This window comes from Girardinichthys multiradiatus, chromosome 11 (assembly GCF_021462225.1).
Source record: "Girardinichthys multiradiatus isolate DD_20200921_A chromosome 11, DD_fGirMul_XY1, whole genome shotgun sequence".
NCBI classification, from domain to species: Eukaryota; Metazoa; Chordata; class Actinopteri; order Cyprinodontiformes; family Goodeidae; genus Girardinichthys; species Girardinichthys multiradiatus.
This window is the reverse complement of record NC_061804.1, coordinates 18,193,051-18,213,912: the sequence shown is the minus strand read 5'-3', so window position 1 is coordinate 18,213,912 and position 20,862 is coordinate 18,193,051. Positions and strand designations below refer to the sequence as shown.

The 20,862-nt window shown below is 41.3% G+C and overlaps 2 protein-coding genes and 1 long non-coding RNA gene across 4 annotated transcripts in view; 1 reads left to right on the top strand and 2 right to left on the bottom strand.

The window, feature by feature from the left end:
- The window catches only part of LOC124876811 (proto-oncogene DBL), a 35,583-nt gene extending 32,321 nt beyond the window's left edge, over nt 1-3,262 (bottom strand). The window contains exon 1 of the mRNA XM_047379824.1: nt 3,001-3,262. Within this exon, the coding sequence (XP_047235780.1) occupies nt 3,001-3,051 (51 nt within the window). The 5' untranslated portion in view covers nt 3,052-3,262. The remainder of the gene's footprint in view (nt 1-3,000) is intronic.
- Nucleotides 3,263-5,585: 2,323 nt separating this feature from the next.
- arr3a (arrestin 3a, retinal (X-arrestin)) lies at nt 5,586-18,414 on the top strand. 2 transcript variants are annotated; one of them, XM_047378290.1, is made up of 17 exons: nt 5,586-5,682; nt 7,796-7,827; nt 8,932-8,962; nt 9,043-9,103; nt 9,179-9,223; nt 9,313-9,503; nt 14,524-14,583; nt 14,665-14,741; nt 14,843-14,978; nt 15,197-15,281; nt 15,366-15,438; nt 15,651-15,788; nt 15,986-16,069; nt 16,170-16,193; nt 16,278-16,327; nt 16,418-16,437; nt 18,037-18,414. In XM_047378290.1, exons 2-16 carry the CDS (start codon nt 7,820-7,822, stop codon nt 16,420-16,422), a joined length of 1,068 nt encoding a protein of 355 aa, XP_047234246.1. In that variant the 5' UTR covers nt 5,586-5,682; nt 7,796-7,819; the 3' UTR covers nt 16,423-16,437; nt 18,037-18,414. The 2 variants fall into 2 exon arrangements, with proteins under 2 accessions (XP_047234246.1, XP_047234245.1); XM_047378289.1 differs by having other exon boundaries at nt 5,587-5,682; nt 18,032-18,414.
- Nucleotides 18,415-19,416: 1,002 nt separating this feature from the next.
- LOC124875887 lies at nt 19,417-20,069 on the bottom strand. Its single transcript, XR_007040162.1, has 2 exons — nt 19,891-20,069; nt 19,417-19,629 (listed from the first exon to the last, which is right to left on the bottom strand). It is a non-coding gene; the product is annotated as an uncharacterized LOC124875887 (long non-coding RNA).
- Nucleotides 20,070-20,862: the final 793 nt, after the last annotated feature.

Below are 20,862 nucleotides of genomic sequence, written 5' to 3'. Positions count from 1 at the left end.
TGGACACCGGCAGTGAGGGGTATGAAGAAGGCTTGTGGGACTCCTGAGGCAGCTGACGGGTACCGTGAGGCCAAGCATGCCATGGCCCGGGCTGTGGCAGAGGCAAAAACCCGCGCCTGGGCAGAGTTCGGTGAGGCCATGGAGAAGGACTACCGGTTGGCCTCGAAGCGATTCTGGCAAACCAAACCGTCCGATGCCTCAGGAGGGGGAAGCAGGGCTTCGCCAACACTGTTTACAGTGGAGGTGGGAGGCTGCTGACCTCGAATGGGGACATTATCAGGCGGTGGAAGGAGTACTTCAAGGATTTCCTCAATCCTGCCATCACGCATTCCCTGGTGGAAACAGAGGCTGGGAACTCGGGGTTAGACTCTTTCATCACCCAGGCTGAAGTCACAGAGGTAGTTAAAAAGCTCCGCGGTGAAGAGAGAGCTGAGCTGAAAGCGAAGCTCTCAATTTACTGGTCGGTCTACGTCCCTACCCTCACCTATGTCCCTGACCGAAAGCTTGAGATCCCGGATACAAGCGGCTGAAATGAGCTTCCTCCGAAGGGTTGCCGGGCACTCCCTTAGAGATAGCGTGAGGAGCTCAGCCATCCGGGAGGGGCTCGGAGTAGAGCCGCTGCTCTTCCACATCGAGAGGAGCCAGTTGAGGTGGCTCGGGCATCTATATCGAATGCCTCCTGGACGCCTTCCTCGGGAGGTGTTCCAGGCACGTCCCACCAGGAGGAGGCCCAGGGGACGACCCAGGACACGCTGGAGGGACTATGTCTCTCGGCTGGCCTGGGAACGCCTTGGGCTTCCCCCGGAGGAGCTGGAGGAGGTGTCTGGGGAGAGGGACGTCAGGGCGTCTCTGCTGAGTCTGCTGCCCCCGCAATCCAGTCCCGGATAAAGTGGAAGACGACGAGTACGACAAGTACGATGAATATGAGTACAAGTATGTATTAGTACACTGTTTTTAAATTACAGCATTGCTGCTTTTTTACATTTTACAGCATATATATGCGATAAATATATCTACAGTTTTCCTTTTGTACTGTGATTTGCAGTACTATAGCTGTATGTTCAGTTGTTGTAATATGAATGTCTAGCAGAGTCTATACATTTTAGGTATTGCAGAAATAAAAACATATTTTTCCCTTCAAACGCAATATTTTAGCTTGCTCCAGAAGTTACAGGATAGAGTCCAAACTTTGTCTCATCTCCTTGCAGAATATAATATCAATATGCATCTTGATTAAAAACAACTAGCTCCGGTTGGTACTGTAGGAATTCATATTTAGTTTTACTTTAAAAATTTAGTTTGAACAGATGTAAACTGATTTTGTTGCTTCATCATTAACGATTCTGAAAAAAACAGCATTAAGAAATGTCACTGCAAGATATGCAGGAGGTTGAGGATCACACCTTCGTAACTTCACATCATGCACTGAATTATTCATTAGTGTATCAGAAAATGTCCTCAATTTATGGTTGCTTTGAATATTTTCCGAAAGATCAAACCATCTCACTCCGGCAGGACATACATCTTACACAGGAAACCACTAACAACCTTCATCAGAGAGAGAGAGAGACACCATCTACCTGCCACACTATTGTCTAAAATGTCCTGAACACAGGAGCCATTGAATCCTAAGAGTGCCTTACCAAGGAGTCATACCTCATCCTTTTTACGTTTTCTCACCTTACAACCCCAAACGTCCATATTTTTTGTTGAAATTTGAATGACAGACTAACACAATATAGTTTACTTTTTATTTAGACAAACAAAAAATCTATAAAGTGTAGCACGCATTTATATTCAGCCTTCCTGAGTCAGTACTCTATAGAAGACTTATGTTAAGATTACAGCTGAAGTCTTTTGGGGGTATGTCTCTACCAGCTTCATACATCTAGAAACTGAAATGTCTGCCTTTTCTTCTTTGCGAGCTCTCACAGATTAAATAGACAACATAATATTTAAATTTTCACCACCGATTCTCAGCAGCCGCTTGCAGCATCAAGATTTTCTTCCAGGATTACTATTACTTTAGCTCCATTCACATTCTAATCTCTGACCAACTTCATACCAGGCAGGAAAAATAAATAAAAAATCCTACAGCATGATGCTGCCACACAAGAAGTTTTGCATGGCTGACAGAAAGTTCATTTTGTGTCTTATTTGATCGGAGCACCTTCTTCCACGTTTGCTATCTCCCCTATATGGCTTGTGGTTAACTCCAGACATTTTAGGTCTGCTCCACTCTGTTTCTGCAACTTTATTCCTGACCTTATTGTTCATTGGTCTTCAAGATGCTGTTTGTTCACTATTGTTCTCTAACAACCCTCTGAGGCCTTCACAGAAAAGCTGTATTTATGCTGACACTGTTGTACTCCATTTAGGAATTGGGTGACCTTTAAACAAAATTAGTTGCACAGAATTGTATTTAGAGGTTCCAGGATAAACGGGTCTGAATACATATGAATGCACTCTTGTATAAAACAAACCTTTAAACAGAAAGTGAGGTTTTTAGATGTGACTCTGTGGACGTGTAGGCCAAATGCATCAAATCCTTCCTTCTTACATTAAACCAAGTTAAAGTTGAAACCCTGAATAATATTTGCTCATACCACGGTGATGTAACCAAAAACATCAGCATTTCATAACTGTCCACCTATATAAAGATTAATAAGACACATTTGACTTATTACAGAAAACATGGGTTTGACCCTAACACTTTCCATTTACTCTTCAGTCTCTCAGTAAAGCTTGTTGTTCTGCACCTTCACCTCCAGTCCGAGCACATTTATCATTGGCCTGTCTTAAACCAAACACAGACTTATTGACATTGAACTGCACTCTGCAGCCTCTGGGAGACAGGCATGTTAAAAATGTAATGCATCTTAGAAGCGCATCACACCCTCGATGTCGCAGTCTAAAGCAGTATTATCTCTTTGGTGCAGTAGATATCCTTCACCGCCCAGTCGGAGCCCTCCCACATACCCACCTCCCGGTGGAGCTTACCGCGGCCCGGCGCAGACGGGGGAACCCCCACCGAATGTTGGATTCGGCCATCGTTCCCAGCGGTTTTTCACACCTGATCTGTCCCGGCCCGGGCCGGCTACAGCGGGACGTTATATCGGGAACGAGTAGCCGCAGCGATGGCTCGGTACCTCCACTGCAGTGTCCGGACGGGCCGAGCGGCGCGCTCAGTGCGCACCTCAGTCAGTCAGCAGACGTCCTCTGCTCTGCACCGGGATGGAGGGGTGTGCTATGCTGCACTCACCTGACGTCAAAACTGAAAGCAGCTACGTTAGTATTACAGCATAGATTTTTCCTGCTGTTACCTTATATAGCACTAATCTATGGGCTCGATTTAAAGAAATCAGTTGTTAAAAACAAGACCCCATTGTAAAAATAAAAGACAAAACACTCTTTTTCCAATGTTTCTACATATTTCCTTATAATGTAAACAGAACTGGAAAGCAGAAACCCCCCGAATATATTAAGAAACACATAAACAAACAAAAAAGAATCTGAAGAAATGATTAAACATTTCGAATAGACTCCGCTAGGTGGCAGTAAATACAAGACCAAGACGAAATCTGATAGAAAGACTTGGAGGTCATAGTCAAAGATAACTCATCAAAATACCCATGGAAACAGCGCAAAACGCCGGTCAGCAATTATAAGTGTTTGATTGCTGTAGCGCTAATATTATTTTTTTAATTGCTTATAGAGAAGGGTATAACTAATTTCCAAAACGTATGTTTTCTTAAAATGTAAATAATTAATATACTGTATATATGGCCAGTTAATGGGAAGTCAATGTAAGTGTAGAACAATCCTGGAAGAAAAGCTGCTTGAGGCTGTAAAACACTTGAGGCTGGTGCCCAGGTTCACCCTCCAGTAAGACAACGAGAATATAGGTAAAGCGAGAGGTGCATTTAGCACATAATTATGAGATCGAATGGTCTAGTTAAAGTTTAGACCTAAATCCAATTGAGAATCTACGTAATAATTTGGAAATTAATGTTCACAGACACCATCCGACCAAACTGACATGATATATAGACATGATGACAGATATTCTATGTTGTGAAAAAGGATAGCCAAAATGTCAGTCTCTATTAAAGCTGATGCAGACATACAACAAAAGACTTTGTAGAGAGATGGTTCTACATGGTTTTGACCAAACAGAAGTGCATGACACACTTTTTACATTTTGATTTACATAATGTGTTAAAAACTTTGTGTAAAATCTCCAGAAAATACACTGATGTTTATAGTTGTAATGTGACAAAATGTGAAAAGATAGTGGAATGTTTTGGTTTTGTTTTTTTGTTTTTTTTTTTGCAAAGTGCTGTAAATGGTTAGTAAACATTTGTAATTAAACTGAGGATCTAATTAACCAATTGTGTTTTAACACAATATAAAAAAAATTTAAGACAGTCTTTAGTTCATCGCGTTGTCTACTTTCGGCATTATTTTCTCTTTGCAGTAAAAATAGAATTGTCTCAACTAACGATGATGCTTATAAATCCTGGACCATGTTGCACTGTAACTTTAGTCTCCTGCTAAGCCTTTGACATAACAACATAGTAACCCTTGCCTTGTAGGGTGAACATGATGGCATTAGAGGTTTCTTAATTTGTTTTTTCCTCATGACTCGATGGCAGTGATATTTCTTTTCGAAATAAAACACTTTGCCTTTTATAAAATAACAATCTCCACACTTCAAGCCAATATTTTAATATCTTGTTCAGTTTCTCAGCCGGTGCTTATCATACTAGTATTTCTTTATCTGTGGTGTTTTTAAAGTTAAAGAGAAACACCACTGATCCTGTCTAACCCTTGGCCCTTTGCTGAGACGGTGTTGAATAAGGCAGCTTACTCTAATGTTACTGCCAAGGCTCTATCATCCGTACTGTAACGTGACCAGGAGCCGTTAATCTGCCTCCATCAGACAGACTTAATCACAGTGAATCCCCACATTGCTTCACAGAAGACCCCAACATTTCAGACCAGCTTTGTACCTTTTATTAGAGTAATTTAATCGTAATTTAACTTAACAAGCTCGATGTAATGTCTTTTACCGTTTTGTTCCACCAACCACTGGCAGGACAAAGTGTCTTCAGCTTGTTGGATTTTATTTTTTTAGCCTTTGTCGGTCTTTATTTGCCATTCTGTAAACATTTACAAGAAGTCCTTCTAATGCCATGTTTTTAATTAATGCACCATAGCATCCAGCACAGATCAAGCTAAAAATAACAGCTTTAAAGGCTATTCTTAAACTCTAAGTAGATAGTAAACATTCCTGCAAACTATTTAGAGAAACTGTCATCTCTTGTTGGAAAAACCCTTAAAAGGAAATTAAATTGATTTATTAACCTGTCTAAATTATTGTGTATTTTATAGGTTGATTTGTGACTTCTGCAGGGAAGAGACAGATAGATTATCAGGCTACTCTGACCACAGCCACGTGGAGACTGTCTGGTTGACTGAGTGACATTTTTAAACCCTTTATAGCCCAAAATAAGATGTGGGCTGATTCCTTAACTGGATTATCTAGGAGTCAACGACAGCAATGATGGAGCTGTTAACTCTAAAACAGAGACAGCGGCAGGCTGGTATATAAAGGGACACCAACTGTCGTTGGCCACACACTCAACTCAGTTTGACACACGCTGACACTAACAACCAGAGGTAAGACATTCATGCACTAGTAGTACGCATGGTTTATGCTATATTTACTTGGATTCAGAATTCTACAAGTGTTTTAGTTGATGCTACGAATAAAAAATGTGGATATTTGTTAGACTGATGTCGGTATACAATTGCAACTTTTAGAAGTCTAAAAATTCTCACCATGACAGGTTTGTTGTATTAGTAATGACTGTATTAGTGTTACATTTAATATCTGCCAGTAGGGCTGTAGAAGATATTGCAAATTTATCATCATTGTAATATCAGTGTACGCGATATTAAGATGCTTGGGTTGCATAAACATTTGCTGAATACAGAAATGTCAATCTACCCACTATCTATGGTTTGTGACTGCATTAAATCCAATGCTGACAGACATTAACAATGTAGATTTAGGTATTTAATCATTTATTGTATTTCACTTTATCATCTGCATACTGCATTACATTTTCGGATATCATGCAGCCCTGTTAGTAAACATTAACTGTTTTAAGGTTAAATATGGAAGTAATAATATGGCCAAAAGAGGCCAGCTTTAACTCTTATTCAGATTATAGTAGATTTTAGTCTTCTTCTGTGGTGAGATTTTTCTCCTCAGAGTTACATTAGGGCTTAACAATGGAACTTAAACCTCATTTACTGCCAAAAAAGGGACAAACCGACTTACAATATTATATTTCCCTCTGTTGTTGTGAAATAAAACTAGTCATAAATAACAGATAACAATAAAGGTTGAGAAAATCTTTAAGCAAAGACTTTTCTGTAGTCTATGATAACCATGATAGTTCAGTATTATTTAGACATTGCAGTTTTTATGTGTTACTTTTGTTTACACCTCTTTTGTTCAACCTGAAGTGATCACAATTTCCAGTTTATTTACAACAACCCATAACAAGGTTATATACCTCTACATTTAATTTAATTAATTTTAATTTAATTTAATTTAAACATTTAATTTCCCTTTGGGATTAATAAAGTATTTTTGAATTGAATTGAATTGAATTTCTGGATACATTATCAGGCTTAACCATGGATTTCATAGGTATACTTCAAGAATTTGAGCTTCTATTGCTCCTGTGCAAATTTATCTAAACTACACCCTCTATCACTTCTGGGCTTGAAAGCAAAACGTTATTTAAATCTAATCAAAAGTGCATAGATGACGGCAAAATGGAAAAGTTTGTGAAAAATTAGGTACACCCCAAAAACCCTAGGTGGGTACGTATAAAACACATACAAAATACTAACAAAATACATAAAACATTTGAATTTATAGGGGGTGTACAGTCTTTGTTCCATGACTGTACTAGGGTAAGCAGCCATTCTGAAATAAAAACCTTCTTTGAAACAAAGTGACAGTAATATCTTATATTTTTTATGCATCTACCAGATCAACCTTTGTATAAGACCCTACAACATCTTAAAAAATCAATCAATGCTGATAAAATATATTGTTTATTTTTATTTTTTGAAATAGTCACTGCCAGCTTTTTCTGTTTTAGTCAGACTCTGAGTCATGGAGCTGTAATTCATGAAAAAGAAAAATCTAACCTTCAAACTGATAATTTTCAAATGTTTAGCACCAAAGACTCCTGATAAAACAGGATTAAAAATGAGTAGTTCTCACTGACACACCTGCAGATAATTTTATTACGGATTTCTGAAATAATAAGGCACATTCTCACTTAATCCATCAGTGATTACTTGTAATTCAGAACTGCTTTTAGGGCTCATGTGTCCAGAAATACCAACACAAGATGCACATTTAGGGTTTAATCGTTTAATCAATTGATTCTTGTGTACATCCGAATATAGGCGCTGCTCTTTCATCATGAGAGGACAGACTGTGCCGAATGTAAACCTATTTCCTTAGTTTTTTTCCTGATGCGTATGTTTACTGGACTCAGGCCAGTTGGCTGAAGGAATTACAGCTTTGGCCTTTAACACCAGTGGCGTAATCTTATCGCAACAGATTAACCTTCTGTGGCCCTGTGTCACCACAGCTGTCAAAAAGCTGACAGAAGGTGTAGAATCAGTGTCTTAATCGCAGTTTATGACCAACAGGGTGACCCTTCTATAACTTAAATTTAATTTATTTTGTCTTATCTTATAGAAAACTGTGAAACAACTTCCAGAAATGGCAAAGTAAGTATTCTTTCTTTCTTTCTTTGTTCTTTCTTGCTTTCTTTCTTTCTTTCTTACAGAAATGTGTGTCACATTTTTCAGCATTTTTTATTTGCGTAAAATGTTGAAAACTATGTATCTTTTTACTTCAGAATTATGCACTACTTTTTGTTGACGTACGACATAAAATATAAAAAATTACACAGGTGTTTAGTTTATAGTTGCAATGTGACGAAATGTGAAAAAAGACAAAGGGCTGTGATTGGCTGAATTGAACAGCAATTGTTTGCATACGTGTTTGAGATTAAACTTAATACATTTTCTTTCAAACTTTGTTTCAAGATTTTTTGTTTTTAAATGTGATTTTTTTTTTATAAAGAGTGCTTTAAAATCCATATGTTCAGTTCTTGTTGGACATATTAATGACCCATTTGAATCATAGTTGATCAGAATCTTTACTGTGGAGCAGCCCTGAATGAAAAAAGGCAGTTTCAGAAGACTTTAAATATCAAGAAATGCAAATTTCTTTTTCAAAATACTGAAAGGATCATGTAACCATCTATTTAAAATGGAAGTTTCAACATTTGAAGAAAAAATGTCAGTTTATTATCAAATAATTAAAAAATTTCCAGATTTTTTTTCACAGGGGGGGGGGGACATTTTTCACACTCAAAGCTCACGAAAACAGTTCTAAAAGTGGCAGAAGTTTATTTGTGGTTTGTCAGGACTAATGCGGTGATGCGTAGTTTGAAATGTGCTCTTAGACATTAACACTCGTAAGAAGCTTCAGGCGGGGGCACAGGGGTTATCGGCTATTTGGGAACACTTTGGTTGCAGCATTTATGTTTCTCTCAGCTGACCCAGCCTCTCAATCCGGGCTGGATAAGGTAAAGCTATTCTTAATTGGATAAGGTGGAATAAAGACTTACTCGGCCTTATGCTACATGCCGGGGAAACCCCTGCTGCCCACTGAATTTTAATTGCATCATTTATTCATCCTGGCTTTAATTAGCAAATCCTGCAGGACTGTAAATAAATAATGTGAAAGGATGGGCAATGTAAATACTGAGTGTTACGAGATACATTTTCTAAATTAGTTTTTTTTTGTTTGTTATTTCTTCACAGGGTTTTCAAGAAGACCAGTGGAAATGGAGGGGTTAGTTTTCTTTACCTGTGTCAACATTTTGATCATGATGTTCTGACTCTTTTTAATTGATCTATCTCCGTGTCTGACAGCTTACCCTCTACTTGGGGAAGAGAGACTACGTGGACCATGTGTCTGCAGTGGACAGAGTTGGTGTGTGCTTTATTCCAGCTCTCTGTTTTTGAGGCTGTACTGCCAAGATTTTAATCAGAACTCTTCCTTGTCCAGATGGTGTTGTCAAGGTGGACACAGCAGATTTTGGTGACAGAAAAGGTAACATCCAATAAAACTCCTTCTTGACTAATCTCTTTGGAGAGCAAAGTAATTAGGTGGTAAATGTGGAAATGTCGGCATGTTTGCAGCTTTTGTGCAGTTGGCCTGTGCCTTCCGTTATGGCAGCGATGACCTGGATGTGATGGGTCTGTGCTTCAGGAAGGACATCTGGTTCGAGCAGACACAGATCTACCCTGAAAACAGCAAGCCCCAGCTGAGCGCCATGCACGAGACCCTGCTGAAGAAGGCAGGGGACAATGCGTACCCATTCTCCTTTGAGGTATAGGAGGACTTTAAGACCACAGCTGGATCAGCTGTTTGTGCTTCTGTCTAAGGTGCTGAATGCTTAAATTAGATCTGTTGGGGGAGAGATCCTTTCTTAAAGCTAGTATGATAAATATTACTGTCTAAAAGAAAATACATTATAAAGGAAAGGCCACAAGTGAAAAACATTTATCAAACTTGGTATAATGTTAAGACTCAGAACTTGTTCATTTGAATAATCCACCTTTCTATGCATATGTTTATTGTCAAGCAGAATGAGAAAATGTTATGCTGCTGACATTTATCTGAGCAGTTGAGTTTTGGAGACAAAGCCTTTATTTAATGGGAAATATAAAACTATATGTACACCGAAACACTAACAAAGATTAACATGTGGTTTTGATGATACAGTACACTCGTACTCGTACTCGTCGTCTTCCGCTTTATCCGGGACCAGGTCGCGGGGGCAGCAGACTCAGCAGAGACGCCCAGACGTACCTCTCCCCAGACACCTCTTCCAGCTCCTCCAGGGGGAGCCCAAGGCGTTCCCAGGCCAGCCGAGAGACATAGTCCCTCCAGTGTGTCCTGGGCCGTCCCCTGGGCCTCCTCCCGGTGGGACGTGCCTGGAACACCTCCCGAGGAAGGTGTCAGGAGGCATCCGGTATAGATGCCCGAGCCACCTCAACTGGCTCCTCTCGATGTGGAGGAGCAGCGGCTCTACTCCGAGCCCCTCCCGGATGGCGGAGCTCCTCACCCTATCTCTAAGGGAGTGCCCGGCCACCCTACGGAGGAAGCTCATTTCAGCCGCTTGTATCCGGGATCTCGTTCTTTCGGTCATGACCCAAAGTTTATGGCCATAGGTGAGGGTAGGAACGTAGACCGACCGGTAAATCGAGAGCTTCGCTTTTCGGCTCAGCTCTCTCTTCACCACAATGGACCGGCACAGCGCCCCCATTACTGTGGCAGCCGCACCGATCCGTCTGTCGATATCCCGCTCCATTCTTCTCTCACTCGTGAACAAGACCCCGAGATACTTAAACTCCTCCACCTGAGGCAGGAACTCCCCTCCAACCTGAAGAGGACAAGCCACCCTTTTCCAGTCGAGAACCATGGCCTCAGACTTGGAGGAGCTGATCTTCATCCCAGCCGCTTCACACTCGGCTGCGAACCGCCCCAGCGCATGCTGTAGGTCTTGGCTTGACGGGGCCAGCAGGACCACGTCATCTGCAAAAAGAAGAGACGAAATCCTCTGGTCCCCAAACCAGACCCCCTCCGGCCCTTGGCTGCGCCTAGAAATCCTGTCCATAAAAGTTATGAACAGGACCGGTGACAAAGGGCAGCCCTGCTGGAGTCCAACATGCACCGGGAACAGGTCCGACTTAGTGCCGGCAATGCGAACCAAACTCCTGCTCCGCTTGTACAAAGACCGGATGGCCCCTAGCAAAGAGCCACCGATTCCATACTCCTGGAGCACCCCCCACAGGGCATCACGAGGGACACAGTCGAATGCTTTCTCCAGGTCCACAAAACACATGTGGACCGGTTGGGCAAACTCCCATGAACCCTCGAGTACCCTGTAGAGGGTATAGAGCTGGTCCAGTGTCCCACGGCCGGGGCGAAAACCACACTGCTCCTCCTGAAGCCGAGGTTCGACTATCGGCCGGACTCTCCTCTCCAATACCCTGGCGTAGGCGTTACCAGGGAGGCTGAGGAGTGTGATCCCCCTGTAGTAGGAACACACCCTCCGGTCACCCTTCTTATGAAGGGGGACCACCACCCCAGTCTGCCAATCCAAAGGCACTGTCCCCGACCGCCACGCAATGTTGAAGAGGCATGTCAACCATGACAGCCCCACAACATCCAAAGACTTGAGGTACTCAGGGTGGATCTCATCCAACCCTGAAGTCTTGCCACTGCGGAGCTTTTTAACCACCTCGGTGACTTCAGCCTGGGTAATGAAAGAGTCCAACCCTGGGTCCACAGCCCCTGTTTCCACCAGGGAATGCGTGATGGCTGGATTGAGGAGATCCTCGAAGTACTCCTTCCACCGGTCGATAATGTCCCCAGTCGAGGTCAGCAGCTCCCCACCCCCACTGTAAACAGTGTTGGCGAAGCACTGCTTCCCCCTCCTGAGGCGCCGGACGGTTTGCCAGAATCGCTTCGGGGCCAACCGGTAGTCCTTCTCCATGGCCTCACCGAACTCCTCCCAGGTCCGAGTTTTTGCCTCTGCCACCGCCCGGGCCGCAGTACACTTGGCCCCACGGTACCCGTCAGCCGCCTCAGGAGTCCCACAAGCCAACCACAGCTGATAGGACTCCTTCTTCAGCTTAACAGCATCCCTTACTGCCGGTGTCCACCACCAGGTTCGGGTTTTGCCACCACGACAGAAACCGCAAACCTTACGGCCGCAGCTACGGGCAGCAGCATCAACAATAGATGTGGAGAACATGGTCCATTCGGACTCTATGTCTCCAACATCCCTCGGAATCTGGTCAAAGCTCTCCCGGAGGTGAGAGTTAAATACATCCCTGGCCGAGGGCTCTGCCAGACGTTCCCAGCAGACCCTCACTATGTGCTTGGGCCTGCCAAGTCTGTCCGGCTTTCTCCTCCCCCAGCGGATCGAACTCACCACCAGGTGGTGATCAGACAGCTCAGCCCCTTTCTTCACCCGAGTGTCCAAAACATGCGGCCGAAGGTCTGATGATATGACAACAAAGTCGATCATTGACCTCCTGCCTAGGGTATCCTGGTGCCAAGTGCACTGATGGACACCCTTATGTTTGAACATGGTGTTCATTATGGACAATCCATGACTAGCACAGAAGTCCAATAACAAAACACCGCTTGGATTCACATCGGGGAGTCCATTCCTCCCAATCACGCCTCTCCAGGTGTCACTGTTGTTTCCCACGTGGGCGTTGAAGTCCTCCAGCAGAATAATGGAGTCCCCAGGAGGGGCACTATCCAGCACCCCCGACAGGGACGCCAAGAAGGCCGGGTACTCCGCACTACCACTCGGCCCGTAGGCCGAAATGATAGTCAGAGACCTCTCCCCAACCCGAAGGCGCAGAGATGCCACCCTCTAATCCACTGGGGTAAACCCCAACACGAGACGGCTGAGCTGGGGGGCAACAAGCAAACCCACACCAGCCCACCGCCTCTCCCCGCAGGCCACTCCAGAGTAGAAGAGAGTCCAGCCCCTCTCAAGGAGATGGGTTCCGGAGCCCATGCTGTGCGTGGAGGCGAGCCCGACTATTTCTAGTCGATATCTCTCGACCTCCCGCACAAGCTCAGGCTCCTTCCCCCCCAGCGAGGTGACATTCCACGTCCCTAGAGCCAGCCTTAGCATCCGGGGATCGTGCCGCCGAGGTCTCCATCTTCATCCGACGCCCAATCCTCTTTGCACCAGTCCCTCACGGTTCCCCCTGCAGGTGGTGGGCCCACTGGGGGATGGTCTCGCGTCTCTCGTTCGGGCTTGGCCCGGCCGGGTCCCGCGAGGAGCAACCCGGCCACCAGGCGCTCTCTGACGAGTCCCGACCCCAGGCCTGGCTCCAGGGTGGGACCCCGGCTCCGCCGTACCGGGCGACGTCACGTGCCTCGATTCTGTAGTCATCATGAGGGATTCTCGAATGTACTGATACAGAACAATACTTCACAATACAATGTAATACAATATAATGCAATATACTTTATTGTCCACTTAAGAAAATTAATTTTGGACTTGGTGCTGTACATGGAGAATACACAGGAAAGTACTGGCTGTGCTCACCATTATAATATCAAACAACAGAATACCATCAACATCACACACATTACATACAACTCATACTGCACACAACTATAGAAGGCAAAAAAATATTGTACATAATACATATTGTAGAACCACAATATGTTACATAGTACAAAATCTGATTACATTAGGTGGCACTCTTTGAAAGTTTCATGAGGGATGGCAAAATTGAATTGTTTGATGAATTGATGTTTTCTGAATACCAGCCAATATTCCTGGAGTAGCTCCATCTAGCTAGAAACAAGGCCCCATAAAATCCTCCATTTGCATTAATCTATCCCATTTCTAGTGGTCCTTCACACAAACACACAAGAAAAACAACTATGCATGCACACACTCAGTCCTAAGGGCAACTTAGGAAGACCAGTTAACCTGATATGGATGTTTTTGGACCATGGGAGAAAGCTGGATACCTGGAGAAAAACCCACCACCTATGAGCATAAATTGTAAATCCATGCAGTAACATCCCAGTCCAGGATTCGAAACCTAAGATATTTTGCTGCAAGGCATATGTGCTAACAACTGCGCCACCATGCAGCCATTCCTACATTTGTTTCAGAAATGTAAAAAACGAATTAGTCTGAATAAGGTAGAAAAATAACAGACTGAAAAACCGAATCAAATGGATTTTATAGAAAGAAAACAGTACTATGACTTTAATACTTGACATTTTCATGCAAGATATTTCTTTCCTTTTTTTTTTTACAAAAAGGATTTTAACATGTTTTACAATATTTATTAGAAGATAGATTATTTATAATATAAAGTGAGTCATTACAGAGTTTAGTATTTGGATTAAATTGGGATGTATGAACCTGTCCATAAGTGAATCTAGACTACAGAAGACTATTCTGAATTAAATTGGACTGAATGATTGTAGAATGAACTGGACTGTATATGACTGAATATAAACTAAACTTTTCTTTCAAAGTAACTTGAGATCATGATTGTAAAATGGATCTATATTTATAATTTGAATCAGGTGAACTGAACTGAACTGAATTTAAATGAACTGAATTAATTTAAGCTGAATTTTATTAAATTTAATTAAATTGAAAAACATGGATATACAGTGACTTACTTGAATTTTGTTACAAAAACAGATCCAGATGAATAATAACAATAATAATAATAACAACTTATTAATTAATTCAGACATTTGAATCAGTCTCTCAAAACACATCTTTGTGAGTGGGGTAACTAAAAGGAGTTTTTGGCAATAAGCTGCTTTGTATTGTTTCCCAGATTCCCACCAACCTGCCATGCTCAGTCTCTCTGCAGCCTGGACCTGATGACAAGGGAAAGGTATGGCTCTTTTTCAAATCTTTACATCAGCAAATGTGCAAGAACTTAAGCATTTTAATACCATTTTGTGTCTCTTTGCAGGCTTGCGGTGTTGACTTTGAAGTAAAAACCTACCTCGCCAAGGAGAAGAACAACCCAGATGAAAAGGTGGAAAAGAAGTGGGTACACTTTAATTATCAGTCGTGATTTGTTTTTAATCTGACTCACATTTCCAGTGTTTATATCTGATGTTCTTCCTCTCCCTGTGTGCTCCGAGCAGGGACACTGCTCGGCTTGTTATCCGTAAAATCCAGTATGCCCCGTCTCAGGTGGGGGCTGGCCCCAAGGCCGACATCTGCAAGAGCTTCATGATGTCCGACAAACCCGTTCACTTAGAAGCATCAATGGAGAAAGATGTACGGTGGCAAATTTATTGTATTTATTTATCTAACCTTTATTTAACCAGGTGAGATGATTAAGAACTAGCTCTCATGTAAAACTCTGACCTGGGCAAGAGGCACAGTAAAGCAAAAAGTAAAAACATTATGAATTACAAGGACACATATATAATATACAGAGAGAAAAGAAAAACTAAACAAACAAAGAAAGAAAACAATTTTCTGTTTTTTTGCAGCTCTACTTTCATGGAGAAGCTATCTCAATCAAATTGAAAATCAGCAACGAGAGCAACAAAACAGTAAAGAAAATCAAAATCACTGGTAGGTGCCTATATTAATGAATTATTAATCCTCTAACATCAGGGCTCACCCCGTTTATTTATCTTCTTTGCTTTCTTCCCACAGTGGACCAAACCACAGACATTGTCCTCTACTCAGCGGACAAATACACCAAGACTGTTCTTAGCCAAGAGTTTGGGTATGTCTCAGAGTCTAGTAGAAAATAAAATTCAGTCAAAGTGAAGGCAAGTCAATTTTGCAAAAAGTGGAAACTTTCCATTTTGCCCAAGAATGTAAGGCAACTAGACCCACCATACTGTTGGCCTAAATGTTTGAAAAATACCACATAAAAACAAATACATAAACAGAATTTTCTGATCTTATATATGCATTTACATTTTTTATGTTTAGAGAAACAGTGGAGGCCAGCGGCACCTTGGAAAAAACACTGAGCATTACACCATTGCTGACTGAAAACAAGGAGAAAAGAGGTCTGGCGTTGGACGGACGGCTGAAGGACGAGGACACTAACTTGGCCTCCACCACCATGTCAGTACACAAACTCATCAGACAAAACTGAAAAACAGGATTTACTTGTATTTTCACAGCTTACACCTTTGGATGATAGCTCTTTTTAGACATTGTAGTTTTGTTGTTGCTTTTTTAAATTCCATGGTGTTTTAGTACTCTGAACTAAAATAAACCTGTTAATCCCCGAAATCCTGGTAAATCCCTCCTTCACACAGGTTGCCACAGGGTGTGGAAAAAGAGGTGTTGGGCATCCTGGTTTCCTACAAGATTAAAATTGACCTAATGGTGGCTGGAGGAGGGTGAGTCTGTGTCACACATTTGTTTGTCTCAAAGAAATCTAGAGATTAATAGGGATTAAAGGAAGGGAAAAAAACTTAAAATGTTGTCCTTGTTCCTCAGCCTGCTGGGCGGCCTCACTGCCAGGTAAGCAGCATCCATCACAGCAGTTATATTACAGCTGATTAGCAAGCAGCTACTGCTAACTGTTTGCTTTCATTTCTGATGCAGCGACGTCACAGTGGAGCTGCCGCTGAACCTCATGCACCCCAAACCTGAAGGTATTTTTTCTTTATTAACACACATTTCAGGACATTATAGCGATGCACGCTGGTACTAATAGTTTTTCTTTATTCCTCTAAACTGGACAGAGTAAAGACTCCACATCGCTGTAAGTCCTACTTTTAGTTTTCTGTGTCAGAAATCATATAGTGTAAGATAATTTACAGCACACTGACTATTCTAACTATTCATACCCTTTACAATTCTATCACATTTTTGCCACCTTACAGCTACAAACTTCAATTTTTTTTATAGGAACTTTTTATGATAGACCGGTGCAATCTAGTGCCTCATTTAATGCATGTATTTGTGTTCTGCCCACATTACTCTGATACCCAAAATAAAATCCAGTGCAACTAGTTGCCCTGAGAACTTGCATGACTAGAAAATAGAGTCCACCATTGTGTAATTTAATCTTATTATAAATCCAGCTGTTCTGTGAAGGCCTCAGAGGTTTGTTAGAGAACATTAATGAACGAACAGCATCATGGCGATCAAAAAACACCACAGATAGGTCAGAGATAAGTATAGAGCAGAGTTAGGTTATAGAAATATTCCAAGTTGAACATATTACGACGCACTGCGCAATACATCATCCAAATTGTAAAAAAAAATATTGCCAAACTATAAATTTAATCTTTAATTTATTTTAAATTTCAAAATACTGTTTAGTCCTGTATCAAAGTTGGCCAAACTAAGAGCCACATGTGGCTCCGTAGCGACCGATTTCCAATCCCTTACCAAAACTGACTGACCATGCAGGGAAAGCATTAATCAGATGGAATAATCTGTTGACAAGACAATGCCACAAATCTGGCCTTAATGGAAGAGTGGTTAAAAGAAAACAATAAGAAGCCCAATGTGCAGTTTGCCACAAATCATGTAGGCAACTGAGAAAACATATGGAATAAGATGCTCTGGTCAGATCAGATCAAAACTTAACTTTTTTAGGGTACATGCAAAACTCTTGTGGGATATGAAAAACTATTTTCCTGAGCACACCCTAGCCAGTGTGAAACATGGTGGTGGAAACATCATGCTGTTGGGATTCGTTTTCTTAATAGGGGCTGAAAAACTGGCAAGAGGTAAAGGGAAGATAGGTGGAGTTAAATACAGGAAAATCCAGGATGAAAAACAGAGGCTTCTGTAGACTTGAGACTCAGGTGTAAGTTCACTTTCCAGTAGGGCAATGATGTTAAACCTACAACCATTGCTACAATGGAATGGTTTAGATCAGTGCATATTCATGTGTTAGAATGGCCCAGTCAAAGTCAAAAACTTGAACATTTGTGCAAGACTTAACAAATTGATGTCCATAGACACTCTCCATCAAATCTAAGCTATTTAGAAGAAAAAAAAAGAAATTCCAGATGTGCAAAGCTGGTAGAAACACACGATTTGCACCTATTATTACAGTGAAAGTTTGTTCTAAGTATTGATTCACAGGGCTGGATACAGGAAACTTTTCCAGTTTTTAATGGAAAAAATTTTTGGAAACCATGTTTTAAAATATCTGCTACTTTGTGTTGATCTATCTCCAAAAGTCCTTGCAAAACACATTGACTTTTGTGGCTGTGAGATGAAACAAGGAAAAGTTAAAGGTTGTATGAACATTTCTGTAAGGCCTGTCAGAGGCATCAGTCTCTAATTCTTATCACAAATAGATGTTTTACTGTCTTAATTCTGTGCTTGATCCTGAATAGAGAAGATGTTACCCTGCAAATTGAGAAGACACCCACAGAAAGACAAGACCACAACCAAAGCAAGTGATGTGACACAAAGAACTTGGCTTTTGTCAGGAAGTGAAGAGGAAAATATTTCAATGCAGGACAAAAGGACATACGATGTAGCATCAATCCCCTCCTAGATGTTTTGTTTCTGTTCATGTAGAGAGAGCATTGCCATTTAGCTGTAAAGAGCATCTGTGTTTAAAACAAAATAATTGACAAGACCCTTACTAAAACCCCCACATAAGTGGAATTTTCTTTCTCTCATAAAATGTCAGTTTGAAGCCTATAAAACCACCATGCTTTTGAACACTATGATACACTTACCCATAAAGTAAAATAAATGACTTGGACAAAAATGTTTTCGTGTTTCGGTTGTGTTTTCAAAGCATAATTATTGGTCTACTTGTTGATTTAAGAACTGAAATCAAAAGTTTGTTTCAATGTTTGTTTCCCCAAACCTTGTCACATATTGTGTGTTCCTACTTAATGATGGGGCCATTGCATTCTGAAGCCTCCAGGCTGGGCTTTTGGTGCCTCCGTCTATGGTTCTGAATGAACCAAAACTCGTTACTAACAGCAACAAAAGCAAGCCCTTTCAAGGTGACTGAATGGAACATAAAAGCTATTGAAGGTTCTCTTTGTCATTTAAACTTATTCACGCAGTCCTGATTTGAATTTAATTTACATACTCTATATTTATTCAATCATTTAATGAAAGTAAAACAGTGTCTTGTGAAAGCAGACATCTGAACTTTTCAGATTTTGAGTCAACAAGCAACATCATCATGCAGTTAACCACAAGTTATGAAGGGGACACAGCAAACATGAAGGGAAGAAGATGTAAAACAAACTAACCTTGCACACACCATTCCCACAGTTACATGTGATGATGGCTGCATCATACTGTGGCAAATCTTTTCAGCAGAGAGTGAAGCTGTTCAGAGTTGATGGAAAGATGGAGAGCTGAATACCCAAATTCTTTGTATAATAGAATTTGGATTGAGGGTAAGCTTCCAGCTGCATGGAAAGAGGCAGTAATTGTGCCAATAAGGAAACCAAGAAAAGATCCATCTAAACCAAATACCTATCGTCCAATAGTACTTACCTCAAATTTGTGCAAAATAATGGAACAGATTATCATAGAAAGGCCATCATAAGAGCTTGAAAGAAGAGGAGCGTTAGCCAGTTTCCAGAATGGTTTCAGGAAGGCACAGAATACTACAGATTCCATTATTAGACTAGAGAATGAAATCAGGAAAGCCCAGGTAAACAAGGAAACTGTAATTGCAATGTTCTTTGATATTGAAAAGGTCTATGGTATGTTGTGGAGGAAAGGCCTTTTAATTAAATTGCACAGGTTGATGGTTGGTGCCAGGGTTTTTAATTGGGTCAGACTTTTGGTAGACAGATTCAGTTTTGAATCAATTCAGCTTTGTCTAGCAAATACACAGTTGATAATGGTACTCCACAGGGAAGCTGCATTAGTCCTTTGCTCTTCATTATCATGATCAATGACAAATTTTCTGCTGTTCCAGGGGATATTGGTCGGTCTCTTTTTGCAGATGACTGTTCTATGGAAGAAAGGGAGAAACATTGTACATATATTAAATAAGGTCCAAGAAGCTATACATGATGTAGTTGAATGGGGGAATGACTGGGGGCTAAGGTTTTCAGTTGAAAAAACTACAGCAATCTTCTTTACAAAGAGGAAATTGAATGAAAACTTCAAACTTGTCATAATTCTATTTAGTGGTGGACCAAAAGGCAGACAAGCACGGAGAAAAGCAGAGAGGTGGTCGAAAACCCCTTTAATTTAAAGTGAGTCCACTTACATGCAGGCGAGGTTCTGGATGACAGGATAATCCTGATTACAAGGCATCTTCAAACTAGAATTTAACAGGATCCGCAGCAAGAACAAAATCCAAAGAGACATAACGACACCGCGTGGAACAAAGGACGAAGGCAAACTTAAATACAGACAAAGGTGGACAAGAAACAATAGGGCAGGTAATCAGAGGAACAGGGAACAGGTGACACAAGGAGGCTGAGAGGCAGAGGGAGCAGGTGAAACAGATTAACCAATAAGGAGAAACACAGACCCAAGCAGAAAAGGAGAAAAATGACTAGAATAAAAGTAAACAGTAACTAAAGCTAACCTGTTAGAGGAATTGGAGAATAAAGATAAACAGAAGAAACAGAGCTAAGAGGGACAATGAATGTAAAGGGAACAGAAACTGAGTAATTAACAACTAAAAGAGGAAAACTAATGAGAGGAGAACAGACAGCGAGGCAAAAGGAAACCAGAATTGTCAGAACACAAAGTGATGAACAAGAATACAAAAACTTCAAATAAGAGCATCTAGTAAAACAAAAACACCAAACCACAAACCACATCTGGAAGTCCAAAATCTCACATCTTGACAAAACTACAATTCTATGGAGAGGAAGTGGAGAATGTTGGATCACTCAAGTATTTCGGTGTGATATTTGATGCACGCTTGACATGGAGAGATCAAATTGACAGGATTGAAGGAAAATGCACAAAAATAATAAATGTCATGAGGTGTTTGGCAGGAAGGGAGTGGGGAGCACATTGCCTAGCCTTAAAAAGAATATACCAAATTATGATTAAGTCAGTATTAGATTATGGGTGTATAGCATATGGAACAGCAGCTTCTTCTCTCTTTAAAAAAATTTGATGTGATCCAAGCACAGGCATTAAGAGTGTGTTGTGGTGCTTTTAAAACTTCCCCAGTGAATGCTTTGCAGGTGGAGATTGGAGAAATGCCATTAAAGTTGAGGAG